Source organism: Mus pahari, chromosome 23 (genome assembly GCF_900095145.1).
Source record: "Mus pahari chromosome 23, PAHARI_EIJ_v1.1, whole genome shotgun sequence".
In the NCBI taxonomy this organism is placed as follows: Eukaryota; Metazoa; Chordata; class Mammalia; order Rodentia; family Muridae; genus Mus; species Mus pahari.
In genome coordinates, this window is record NC_034612.1 from 29,868,963 (window position 1) to 29,881,541 (window position 12,579).

General features: G+C 59.7%; 1 protein-coding gene across 6 annotated transcripts in view; it reads right to left on the reverse strand.

The window, feature by feature from the left end:
• Window positions 1-209: 209 nt before the first annotated feature.
• The window catches only part of Ints1 (integrator complex subunit 1), a 24,609-nt gene continuing 12,239 nt past the window's right edge, over window positions 210-12,579 (reverse strand). For 3 of the 6 annotated variants that reach the window (XM_021222732.2, XM_029533605.1, XM_029533603.1), the window contains exons 22-47: window positions 11,608-11,787; window positions 11,414-11,518; window positions 11,128-11,295; window positions 10,823-10,934; window positions 9,906-10,067; window positions 9,295-9,441; window positions 8,744-8,842; window positions 8,414-8,538; window positions 7,787-8,041; window positions 7,064-7,223; window positions 6,736-6,876; window positions 6,432-6,618; window positions 6,231-6,354; window positions 5,637-5,767; window positions 5,003-5,090; window positions 4,693-4,919; window positions 4,437-4,560; window positions 3,785-3,918; window positions 3,505-3,697; window positions 2,694-2,821; window positions 2,297-2,409; window positions 1,562-1,675; window positions 1,078-1,148; window positions 872-963; window positions 640-749; window positions 210-563 (exon numbers count right to left, since the gene is read on the reverse strand). In XM_021222732.2, the coding sequence (XP_021078391.1) occupies window positions 448-563; window positions 640-749; window positions 872-963; window positions 1,078-1,148; window positions 1,562-1,675; window positions 2,297-2,409; window positions 2,694-2,821; window positions 3,505-3,697; window positions 3,785-3,918; window positions 4,437-4,560; window positions 4,693-4,919; window positions 5,003-5,090; window positions 5,637-5,767; window positions 6,231-6,354; window positions 6,432-6,618; window positions 6,736-6,876; window positions 7,064-7,223; window positions 7,787-8,041; window positions 8,414-8,538; window positions 8,744-8,842; window positions 9,295-9,441; window positions 9,906-10,067; window positions 10,823-10,934; window positions 11,128-11,295; window positions 11,414-11,518; window positions 11,608-11,787 (3,606 nt within the window). In that variant the 3' untranslated portion in view covers window positions 210-447. Of the gene's footprint in view, window positions 564-639; window positions 750-871; window positions 964-1,077; window positions 1,149-1,561; window positions 1,676-2,284; window positions 2,410-2,693; window positions 2,822-3,504; window positions 3,698-3,784; window positions 3,919-4,436; window positions 4,561-4,692; window positions 4,920-5,002; window positions 5,091-5,636; window positions 5,768-6,230; window positions 6,355-6,431; window positions 6,619-6,735; window positions 6,877-7,063; window positions 7,224-7,786; window positions 8,042-8,413; window positions 8,539-8,743; window positions 8,843-9,294; window positions 9,442-9,905; window positions 10,068-10,822; window positions 10,935-11,127; window positions 11,296-11,413; window positions 11,519-11,607; window positions 11,788-12,579 lie in introns of all 6 variants that reach the window. The other 3 variants (XM_029533604.1, XM_029533602.1, XM_029533601.1) reach the window with 1 other exon arrangement.

Here is a 12,579-nt window from a genome sequence, read left to right on the forward strand (position 1 = left end):
GGTAGTCTGCAGGGCGGGTAGGTAGTCTGCAGGGCGGGTGGGTAGTCTGCAGGGCGGGTAGGTAGTCTGCAGGGCGGGTAGGTAGTCTGCAGGGCGGGTGGGTAGTCTGCAGGGTAGTTCGTCAGGGAGTACCTCAGACTCTGCCTCCCAGTTCACCCAGACCGCACTGGCCAAGGATAACACAGGACACCACACAGCACACAGGCACTCGAGCTTCATTGAAACTGCCCTCAGTGCGCTTTGCTGGCAGAACAGCCTCTCTCCATCGTATCTCCTGTGACTCCAGGACAGCGTGAGTACTCAAGAGGACTTTCAGTACCACTCGATGGCCATAGAGAGCTGCTCTCAGCCTCTGCCCAGCCTCTGCCCAGCCTCAAGGGGCTCGGGGCGAGGCCACCCCAGGGCAGGCTTGCTGGTGTGGCTCGGAGTCCTGGCAACAGCGGCAGTTCACATCACAGCCTCCATATGTAGGATCTTCAGGGCCTCGGATATCTGGGCGCTGGTGTCGATCTGGCCATACACGCCCACGAGGAAGGCTCGGTGCAGCAGGACAGCCGCGTGCTCTGTGGAAGAGCTGAGGTCAGACAGCTGTGGGCCAGCCTCCCGAGGCAGCAGGCAGGCGCTGGCTGGGTGGCTCACCTTGACAGAGCAGGGTGTACTCTGGCAGGTTCCTGAGGGCCGTCTGTACCACCTCAAAGTCTCGGCTGCCCAGGCAGTACATGAAGGTGGGCAGAAAGTCAGCAGCGATGCTGCAAGAGACATGTTCATGGGTCACTGCCCTCGGGCCCAGTCTCCCCATGCGCACTGACCTCCTATTGCCTGGCTCAGCTAGCTGGGGGTGACAGTGGCCCTAGGTTGGGGCTTTGCCTACCTGGGGTTGTTCTGGATGGAGCGCAGTGCTAGGCTGAAGGCCAGGTTGCGGCAGGACTCCTCCGCTGAGCTCATCAGTCGCTGCAAGTTGGTCTGCTCACGGGAGAGTAGAGTGTCACCGTGGGGACTCACCCTAATGGTAACTCTTCCCAAGCTGCCACCAGGGCCGTGGGACAGCCAACCTGGGCTCGTTCCAGCCTTACTCACCGAGAAGAAGCCCAGGACCTCAGGTCTCCGCCGTGACATCTCGTCTATGTCACTCAGGGTCTCGAGCACGTCTGAGGGCAAAGGCCAGGCCGTGGGGTCTATGGGGACCTAAGGGGAGCCTCCTTCCTACCCCAAGCGACTCTGAGACGGGAAGGGACAGACCCCGGCATCCTAGTCTCCCAGAGTCTCCCAAGATGCACCGGGAACCTCGTACCATGCTCAGTGGTTAGCCTGACCCTATGCCTTCCCCATTTGGCCTCACACTGGTCTCCTGGGAGGCCATGACCAGTGGCTCACCCTGTAAAATGGATACTTGGAGCAAACTCCTTTACTCAATCCCTGGTTCTGCTCTGAAGACTGACAGACCTACCAGCCACCCTGTTGGTCTTCCTTAAGAAGCTCAATGCGTTTGGGAGTCCGTTGTGCTATCTAAGCAAAATGCTCAGTGGATCCAGGGTGGTCTAGGAACAGGGGGCTCACTCACCCTCAACAGCCCGGCCCCGGGACAGCCTCTTCATGTGAGGAGCCACATCGGCTACAGTCAGTGGGGTGGAGAGGGAGACACTGACCAGGGGTAGGGAGCCAGCCGAACGCTCATCTGTGAAAGGTTAGTCAGGGTCAGGTGATGGCTGAACGCTGAGAGCCCAGCCAGACCTGCAGTCTCCATGGAAAGACTATGCCCATTCCAGAGGCACACTGGCCACACCCAGGGTGCCACCCTGTGCTTGGTCCTTATGGCAGTCAGGGTTGGAGGGTGGCAGTCAGGATGCGGGCTGCCCTGGGAGCCCAGACATCTTAGGAGTGCCTTCCCTTGCCTCTGCCCGCAGGGTACCACTCCACATGGGACGCCTGTGTCTGTACAGCATGTCCTCTATGAAGGACCTTCTGTGTGCCTTCAGGCAGCCCGAGACCACAGTCAATCTGACCAACAGAGGCAGCAAAGGATAGCGTCCCGCCTGTGGAGCACGAGCCACCATCAGGCAAGTGAGGTGGGTGTAAGACCTTGACCTAAGGACCAACCTGCCCGGGCAGCACACACAAAACATCAGAAGGGTAATGTCTGAAGCAGAACCAAACATTTCTACAAGGCGGTTCTGTTCTGTCAGCTTGGTCATGGCACTGCCCACTCACATGCATGAGACAGATGAGGCCTTGGGGCTCAGCCACACCCACCAGGACCTTCCCTGCACCCCACCTGAGAGCTCACCTGTCCGCTTACCTTCGCCTTCCTCATCCAGGCCTTGGTCGGTTCTCCCATCCCGGCTGGGCAGGCTGAGCCCTGCCAGTAAGGACTTCAGCATCACCAGGTCACTGTTGTCAAAGGACAGGTCACTGTGGAGGGAGCAGGGGTTCATTTCAGAGGGCAGGCGGGGAAGAACCAGGCAAGGAGAAGCAGCAGGGCAGGAAGGAGGGCCTGGGGCTAGGTAAATGAAGAGAGAAGTGGTAGGGAGGAGGGGTGAGTGAGGAGGAGGAGTGAATGGGGAGGAGGGGTAAAGAGGAGCAAGTGGGGATGAGGCTGGGGGCTACGATTCAGACCAGAACATTCACTGTCTGGACTGTCCCTCCTGGCTCCAGTGTGGGGCCACTGGCCAGCCCTGGCAGGTGTGGGGACTCACTGGAGGGGCTCTGCGTGCTTCTGCAGGAAGGCCACGGCTGCTGGTGCACTGCAGCCCACGTACTTGTGGATGAACTGAACAAACTTGTTAATGAAGGGAGCCAGGTGGCGGGAGGACTTCCGGTAGTTCTGTAGGGAAGGCAGAGCCACCAGGGGCTTCCTCAGACCCTCTACATGACGCATGACCCCCATGACAGCCACAAGCCCAGAGCTAGCCTGACTGGGGCCTGATGCTTTGGTTTTTATTGAACGAATGTTTTGCCTGAATGTATGTATGTCTGTGCACTACATGGGTGTCTGGTGTCCTGGAACTAGAGTTTTTAATGCTTGTGAGCCACCCTGTGGGTGGTGGGAACCAAACCAGGGTCTTCCTTTGCGAGAGCAGCTAACACTCTCTAATCTCTAAGCCCCGCTTCCAGCCCCTGAGTCTATTGCCTCACAATATTATAGCCAAGGCTGGTGCAGAACTTGCAATTCTCCTGCCTCAGCCACCCACATGCAGTGCTTGCAGATGTGCTACTCTGACACCTGACTGGCCTGGCTTTTGTTTTCATAGTATCATGTATATATTAGGCATATGATACCAACAAATAGCACGCATGGGGCTTGAATGTGGACTCCCCAGGCAGGGAGCCTCAGTGAAGAGGTCTCCAGACAGTGGAGACAGAAGCCACAGCCACTGGACGGTGGCCTGGCTTTGGCCCTAGCTCCAGGCTGTCCTGTAGGAGCAGAAGGGAGTCAGGCAAGGACAGAAGGGGTCATGGGAGGATGTATGGCTGAGGAATGTGGGGGATAGTCTGCCTGGCACCCACCAGGAGCAGGCGGATAAAGGATCGCAGGCAGTCCCAAAGCGCCCCCTGGTGTTCGCTCTGGAAAACACGTGGTTGCAGCAGCTCCAGGATGCCCAGCACGTGCAGGAAGAAGGCCAGATGGTTCTGCTGCCGGAACTCCTGGAAGTTCAGGTGGGTGCGGCCGTGCAGGAGGGCTGCGATCATGGGCAGGTGCCTGGGCAGAGCAGGAGGATGTCCCTGGTCACACCTTCCCCTGAGTCACCCAACACCACAGGGTAGTCACGGCTGTGACAGCACGCACCTCAGCAGCAGGATGGGGTGGGCCACAGCCAGCTTCCGGCAGGCCATGTTGGCATCAGCCACTCTGCTCTCAGAAGACCGGGAGTCGCTGGTGTCTGCCAGGAGCGTGATGAAGCGGTGGATGAGCCCGTCCAGCTAGGGGGAGGGGAGACTATTGCCTATATACCGTTTGAACTCCAACCCCCCACACCCCATGGCCCAGGACATCACACAGCAGCAGATGCACGCTCAGCATGGACACTCTAGAGATCACACCAAAGGCAGGAGCTCATGTGGCCCTCGCACAAAGCTCCAGGGGACACAAGCTGGTTCACCCTGCAGAGGCACAGTAGAGCTGTTCCGCCCTGCTAAGGCACAGTGGAGCTGGCCAGAATGGGTAGGAGGTGGGAGGCCTCCGGGGTACTCTGGGGTGACAGGGCACAACCCTCCTGATGGAGGCCATGGCCCCATATTGTCCACATGACACATAACACTTGTGCCGACTCCTGTCTGCCCACAACCTGGGCACAGAAAGGGGAAGAGGCATCCATCTGCCAAAGGCTGCAGCCAGAGGGAGAGCCTAGCACAGCAAGGCTGAGCTCTGGTGAGGTGAGCTGAGGTGAGGCTGATGGTGCAGCCCCCACCCCCCACTCTGTGGGGACTGTGTCCCTCACCTTGCAGATGCTGCTGCTGGTGGCACCTTCACTTTGCAGCAGGACCTCGGGCACTGGCACCCGGACCTCTGGCCGCTGCAGGTACAGTTGCAACAGCAGGTCTCGGCAGCGCTGGCCTAGCACGCTGGGAAGAGCAGAGGGCAGAGGGACTGGGTCACTGGGATGGTGTGGCCAGAGGAGGGCCATGTGCTGAAGGAGCCACTCCCAGGTGACAGCAGCCATCTATGGCAAGGGGACACAGTGGGGACTCAGGTACCTGTCCCCCCATTGCTGGATGCAGCTGGTCAGGTGCTCAGTCACTTTTCCAATGCTCTCATCATTGCTACGGCAGCAGCTAAGCAGCAGGGGCAGCCGGGTCTGGATGAGCGTGCGTGCGGCACTGTCCCCATCCTGGCTCCTGGTCTCTGCCTCGGACAGGATGAGCTCCACCAGGCTGAGCAGCTCTGGGCCCTGCACGTGGAGCACCAACTCCTCCCGCCGCTTCTGCAATCAGAAGGCTGCAAGTCAGCCCCAGGACGTGCGTGCAGCCACCACCCATAGGGCTGGGCTAACCTCTTGAGACCTGCCTGTGGAGTGCGCTGGTCCCGGCCCTGCCAGATCCGGGGAACATGGATACAGGCCCAGAGGAAGTCCAGGGAGGCTGAAGGGTCGAGCCTGGGAGGAACAAACAATGCCAGGGTAAAGTTCCTAGAAAAGGGACCTCTGTAGAGGGCCACCACTGTCCTTCTGAGGAGTCCCTAGTCTTTGGTCAAGCATAATGGCCGAACAACAGGTGTCTTCCTGACCCCCACACTCCCAGGTCCATGTGTTTGTGAGCTGGGCACCTGATGGTTCCCATGAGGAAACTCAAGCGCAGCCTATGCCCACACTATGGGCCTGTCACGGTCAAGGGACCACAGGCTGCATGGGCAGCTTCCCACAGCTCCTCTGCCTCCTGTACCATGGCATGGACATAACTCCACAGATAAAAATGTGCCAAGGAGATGGGAGGGCCTGGACTATCTACCCCTAGATGAGGGGCTGGGCACCCAAAGCAAGATACTGGCCCTGCCGTTGCGGGCTCGCAGGTGCCCAAGGCAGTGAGCACAGCAGTAACTCCCTCAGGAGACGTGGCCCGAATCGAGGAGTAGGGGACACAATTCATGGTTCACACAAAGCTCTATCCAGGCCGAGGCTCCTGGGGTCTGGGCTTGGCCTCACCTCTGCTCACGGCTCTTGCCTAGCAGGACACGGATGCAGCGGTGCAGCGTGGACCAGCTGGCCTGGTGTGTGAGGAGGGCCAGGAGGTAGGGGCGGAAGGAGAGCACCTGGGCACTTATGTGGCCTTTGCCCTGGAGAGGAAAGAGGCCAGGGTGATCTCATGTGGGCCCAGGGGCCACCAGTTCTGACAAGCCATGTCAGCTGACCATGTTCTGGTAGGGCCACCCATGACAGCAGCTAAGGGCCTCATTTCCTCTACATAGGCCAGGGTCCTGGGCTCTGGCCATCTTCTCTCTTGCCCTGAGCAAGGGCTGGGTTTAAATGACCATGCACAGCCAATCCCCTCCCGCCTTTCCCACTCCCCCACATCCACGGGCCTACCTGGGTTCCTCAGACTTTAGGCTCCGTGGGACTATCCTGCCTCACCCCATTCTAGCCCCAGGCCCAGATGTGGCTCCAATGTTGACCCAAAGAGACATGCACCACTGTCAGGGACCGGGAGCCCGGGCCTGGCTAACCCCACCCCTCTGGAGGCTATACGACAGAGTCTGGAGTGGCAGCACTGTGGGAGGGCATCAGGCATGTCCCTGTCACCTTTCTCCGTGAGAAGAGCAGCTTCCACTGAAGGTCAGGGCAACTACAGACCACTTCAGGGTCCAGCGTCTCCAGCCAGTCCACGAGCAGCCCAGATGCTGGTCCCAGGCGCACGGCTTCCGAGCTGCGGGAGAGAGGGTCAGAGCAGAGACTAGGCTGCAGAGCCACCACCCTCGCACCCACGGCTACACTCCCAATTACCTGGCACCCTCCACCTCCTGCTTGCTGGGGCCCAGGGGCTCATCCTTCTCCTGTAGCAGCAAGGAGCTCACCACCACAATGGGCGCAGAGGCTGGGCTCAGGCAGGAGGTCTCTGCCATGGCTGAGAAGAGCGCCGTCAGCAGCTCTTCCAAGTGCGCGGAGCGCACCTCGATGAGGCCCCGGAGGACTGTGGGACAAGAGGAGCTGGCTGAATGGAGTAGGCCAACAGCCTGGAGTTCCCCAAGGCAGACACTCCCCCATCCTCCCGAGGCTCCCCGTGGGGCAGAGGGGGAGGGGACAGTACCTTTGCTGATGAGCTCTGGCTCCACAGTACACTTCTCCCCGGACCTCAGGGTGGCAATGACGGCCCGTGCAGTGGAGTTGACCACCTCCAGATCATGGTGGAAGCTCAGGGCCTCAGCTAGGTGCAGGAGCCCACTGCGCACTGCAGGCAGTGGTACAGACCATGTGACCGATGCCATGGCTCTGGTTTGCCCACACACCCACAGCTTCCCTCTCTGCCCAGGCTTGCTGTTCTTCAGGAGGTTCACAGGGCTCTCCGAAGGCTTGGCTCCACCACAGCAGCACCACCCAGTCCCCGCCCACCCACCCGACCCCCTCAGCGTGCTCACCATCACTGATCCTGTGTCTTGCTGAATAGCGACTAGCAAATAACTTGAGTTGGGCCTGCAAGGGCCCATCCTCCACAGCAGGGCTGTCCAGCCACTGCAGGATCTGCATGAGCACTTTAAGGAAGAGCGAGGAGAAGCCAGTGTCCTGCGGGACAGCACGCTGTGGGGACAGGCAGCCAAACGTGAACCCACTGGCTGGCACAGGACTCCAAAAGCCCTGCCTGGGGGGCAGTCTCAGCCCAGGACCAGAGGCCCTGGGCCTGGGCCAGGGCCAGGGCCAGGACCAGGACCAGGACCCAACATCATCCCCCTTGCCACTCAAGAGCATGTCCCTTAAATGCCAGGATGACGCTGAAGGGCTTAAACACCAGTCCTTGGAGCTGTGCCTTCATGGGTAACCCATACAGTGGCAAAGAAACCCAGGTGTATACACACACACACACACACACACACACACACACAGAAGCACTCGTGCATGCAGACAGGGGTGACAGAGACCTCACACGTTTTTTACCCTCTACAATGGGGCCCTGGCCCTGCCCTTGCTCCCGCCCCTGCTTTTTTGGGCTGAAAGACAGAAAATCTAGACTGACCGGCTAAGAGAAGCCTCAGGCATGCTGGGAACAACAGCAGGCCTGAGGGTGGACAGTAGGCAGAGCCGTGCACACTGGGCCTCTAGTCTCCCACTGCCCTTGCCTCCTACCAGCCCATGTGCCAGCGTACCTGGTACTGGTAGAGCTGGCGCATCAGTGGGCAGGAAAGGAAGTGGCTGTGGTGCATAGCCAGAGCAAGGGTGCCACCATGCGGGGAGCTCAGCAGGGTGGTCATGGCCTGCAGAAGGCGGACTGTGATGCCTGGCACCTCGGGGTTCCCCTGGCGGACACGAGCCAACTCTTGGCCCAGGGCTTGCTGCAGTGCCAGGGCAAGGGGGCGTGGGCTGGAGCTCTGCCACCGTGGGTCCGGGCTCAGTGGGAAAGTCTGGAAAGCAGAAGGTGTGAGAATGCAGAGGCTCCGCACGCCTGTGGCTCCCACGCGTATCCTGCCGCAGGCCCATCAGATTCTGTCCCCAGTGCATTAACTAAGGGACCCAGGGTCTTTGCTGGGTGAGTGGCAAGGGATCTAACACCCCAAGAGCTGCCGTGAAGGACACAGGTATCTAGCACCCTGGCACAGGGACTGGCAGGGATCCCAGAACCAGACTTCACACCGCAAGCATGAGGAGGGAGCATAAGATAAGAATGTAGTAGTGGCTAGACAAACATGCCACGAGTCACATGCAGGGCAGGTATGTGCAGGTGGTGCTGCTGAGGCGACCCCCACCCCCCCACACACACACGGTAGCCCTTGTACCTGTAGGAAGATGCCAGCTAAGTCATCCTCAGGGCCGAGTACTGGAACCTGTGTCCCTGCCCGAGTCCTACCCTGGCCTGCTGGGGGCTCAGGGCTGCTTTCTGGCTTAGGAGCCTCTGTGCTGTCTGCAGAGAAATAGGAAGTGTGGCCTCGAAACTTTGTGACCAGCTCCTGGCCCTGTCCTGCCATGGACTGTGACCAGAAAGCAGGGCTGGACCTTGGGCCCACATAAGAGTCCCCAAATAAGGCTGGCACAAGCCAGGGAATATCATGGAGGCCAAAAGTGGTCCAGCTCGGACAGTAACATGTGGGGGGAAGGTGGGGCTCTACCTCGTCGGGGTGGCAGGGAGGCTGTGAGTAGCGAGTGGAAGGTCTGGCCTCCAGAAGCACCTCTCTCGTGCTGTACCTCAACCAGGTGGGCCATGTAATCTGCAAAACAGCACCCAGGGGACCACTGGGGGTGCGTGAAGCCACCAAACAGGACTGGGGGGGGGCTGGCACACCATGCCCAGCGAGCTCCCCTACGCCTGCAGGAGCTAGCCAGGCAGTGGTGGCTCACACCTTGAGTCACAGCACTTAGGAGGCAGCAGGTAAGGTCTCTGGGTTGGAGGCTAGCCTGGTCTACAGAGCTAGTTCTAGGATAGCCAAGGCTACATAGAGAAACACTGTCTCAAAAAGTCAAAAAAACAAAACAAAGACTACAGGAACGGAGCTGCTGGGTTCCCTCCAACCTCAAGTCAGTCATGATGGGGACAGTACAGTCTCAGAGCTCCAGAGTCTGCCACAGCAGTAGGTGCCGCCTGACCCGACAACCGCACCGTCCACCCTAGAGGGCTTGGTGGGCCCCAGGGTGCTGCCAGCCTCACGGCCCCAGGGCTTACTCTTGTCCATGATGTTCTGCTCCAGGGTCTGGGGATCCTGGGCTACCGCCTGGTCCAGGTACTGCAGCAGCTTGCTCATGCTGGACACGGGGATGCCAAAGGACTGCACGAAGAGCAGCAGCTGCTGGGGCTCCAGGTCCTGCAGGGCTGTGGGCGAGGTGTGCTCAGCTGCCTACTGAGCCATCCTGCCCCACAAGGGTCTCTCAGGCGCACCAGCACAGGGCCCATGGCTCCGGAAGCAATGACATTACCAAAAGCCCCCTGGCTCACTAGAGCCCCGACTCCTTGGTATGTCCTTCACTGGGCTTCCCGAGTCCACCCAGCCACTCACAGATGTCTCCTTTCCTGCCTGGGGCCGGCCTGCAAGACCCAAGCTGGGCACACGTCTACCCCGATGGGACCGTCCTGTGCTCAGTGCAGCTTGTCTCTAGCCCACATGCCCTCCAAAGACCCTGGAACTCTCTCTTGTGCCTCTAAAGGCCAGGCCTTTTATAGCCTTCTCTTCGCAGGCCGGGTCTCTGAGCCCTCAGAGTCCCTGGAAGGAGTGACCACGAGTCGTCAGGCTCCCCGGCAGCAGGTGAGGCCGAGTCCCTCCCCCAGCCTCACTGTACCGGCGTCCACAAGCCGGGGGACCTCCGAGCGGATCATCCGCAGCTTCAGCCAGTCGGGCAGTAGCAGCGCCTCCTCAGACGTGTCCACCAAGAAGGCTGTGGGCAGAGGTTTCTTCTCTGGAAACCAGATGTCCAGCAACTCACTGAACTCGCCGTCACCAGCTTTAGGGAGGACACACGGACAGCTGTGTCATCTGGGGAACCATGAGCCCAAGAAGGATCCAGACCACCAAGGGCTGCACTTCAGGGTGAGGGGTGGTTGGGGCTGGGGGAGAAACTGAGGTTTTAGGGGAACAGAGAAGGCCCACACGATGGTACAGATGGGGACTGACAAGGTAGTGGGCACATAACTCCATGTCACCCTGTCTGCTGTGTGGTAGCCTATGGAACCCTGGGTTTGGGTCACCCAGATTTCTATATGAGCCAGAGAACCGCAGCACAAGCTGCCTGTGCTCACAGAGCCTTCGGTCTCCAGCTCCAGTGAGCCCACTGGAGCCAACAAGATGAGACAAGTCAGCCTTCCCTGCTGTCCTTCCTCAGGGCGGTAACATGGTGGACATCAACCACCCCATAGACGAGCCCTTCCTCAGCATGGTCGTGAAGCCCATCCATGTGCCTTACAATTGCCAACCAGGGCATCTGGACCCTTCCCACGCTCTTAGGCATAAAGGGAACTTGTACTGACCAGAGGGGTTTCAGCCAGCCCGAGGGCCCCAGGCCAACCTACAGGACCATGGGGATGCTGGGAGCTCAACTGTGCACAGGATACTCAAACAATAAGTGGGGAGGGTGCAGTCATACTGCACTCAGCAGCTGCAGCGCGGTGGGCAAGGGCATGCCTGAGCTACACCAGAGGGGTCTTCCCAGGCCATCTGACTAGAAGTCGAGTTTAGAAAAGCTCAGGACAGATTGCTTACAACGTGGCGGGCCCAGTGTCAGCAGGATGACCATGGCGTGCACGACGAGGATGTGCATGGTGGCCGTCTCCCCACTGGTCCAGCGCAAGAACACTTGGTCCTGAGACTCCGACTGGGAGAGAGGGCAGAGGGACAGGCACCAGATGGCTTGGATTGTGGGGTTGCTAATGGTGTGACAGTATAACCACCCTGTGCCCTGCCTGCTTCAGTCCACCTCAGAGCCGCCCCTGCAGACCACCCCTCACCCCCTTCCAGCTCTGAACGCCCCATCCTACTGGATAGCAGCTGGCCCACTCGGCCCTCACCCAGCTGTAGACCTCTTCGCCCTCCTTGCTCTTGCGCATGCGCCGCACATAGCGGGAGAACACAGACAGCAGAGCGCTGAGTACAGCGTCGGAGGCGGTGCTGCAGGAGGGCTTGGAGAAGAGGTGCGCCATGATGGTGGATCGCTCCACGACCAGCCGGGCCACATCCTGAGCAGGGACAAGGGCTGTCAGAGGCTCCAAAGACTCTGGTCACTGGGGGCCCCAGCCCAACAGCCGGCCACAACGTTGGTGACACAGCCATCTGGCCCTGCCAGAATTCCCTCACCAGGGCCAGGTCACTGTGTGGGCCCTGCTCCTCCACCGGCGTGTGCTGGGACAGGTAGATGAGATAGGCGCTGATGGTCTGGGGGTCCGTTTCCATGTGGATGGCCTGGGGAGAGTGGACAGGCGTCTGAGATGGGTCCTGGGGCAGCGTGCGACTACCCTTTCTTCCCGGGGCTGGCCTAGCCCGTTCCACACCTGCTGGAGAGCCAAGGCAGTGGTGGTCCTCACGCTGTCAAACAGGGGCAGCCTGGGCAGGTCCCGCAGCAACCACTGATAGCCCTGCAGTGCATCTGTCTCCCCGACGTCCTCCTCCATGGGGGGCTCTTTCTCCTCCTTGTCACGAAGACCACCCTCTGACAGCACAAGTGACAGGCCCTGCAGGAACACACACACATAAATCTAGGCCCGCCTGCACAAGCCCTGCAAGTATACACAAGTATAAATCTAGGCCCGCCTGCCTTGGCATGCAGCAGGCCCAGTCTACTCTTAAGACGCAAGACTGTCTGTCCCCTCAAGCCCTACACGGAGAACATGGCAGCTCCTGGGGGAGCACACCAGCCGGCTCCCTGTTGTCACCATAATCTAGAGAAGAAAGGCAATGGCGGCTGAGTCCTTTAAACTTGCTTGTTTTGGAGACAGGCCTTACTCTGCAGCCCGGGCAGGTCTGAGACTCACCATGTAGCTGCCTGGCGTGGAGCCCTGCCTCAGCAGCCCGGAGGCTGGAAGGGATCCCTAGGCTGCCCACCGTACCCAGCTTGGAAGATTTGCGCAGAGCTTTTTCTTTGGAATTGAGAGCCTGAGTCACAGCCCAGTGCTCGGCACAACCTTTCTAGACATGGTAAGTTGGAGTTTGTTCAACCACCCTTATAGTATGTCACCACCCAGGGAAGGAGACACAGACAAGCACAAAGGGCTCCAGTTCTTGCAGACTAGATGAGCAGCACCTGTCCCCTCTGTCCATGCAAACTGGGAAAGAAGGCTGGGAGAGCCAAGTGGTTACCCAATATATATACAGAAAGCCAGGCTGCGGCTCAGCAGTGAGAACCTGCCTAGAATCCCCCAGTGAGGGGCTGGGGTGTGGCTCAGTGGTAGAGCCCCTGCCTAGAATCCCCCAGTGAGGGGCTGGGGTGTGGCTCAGTGGTAGAGCCCCTGCCTAGAATCCCCCAG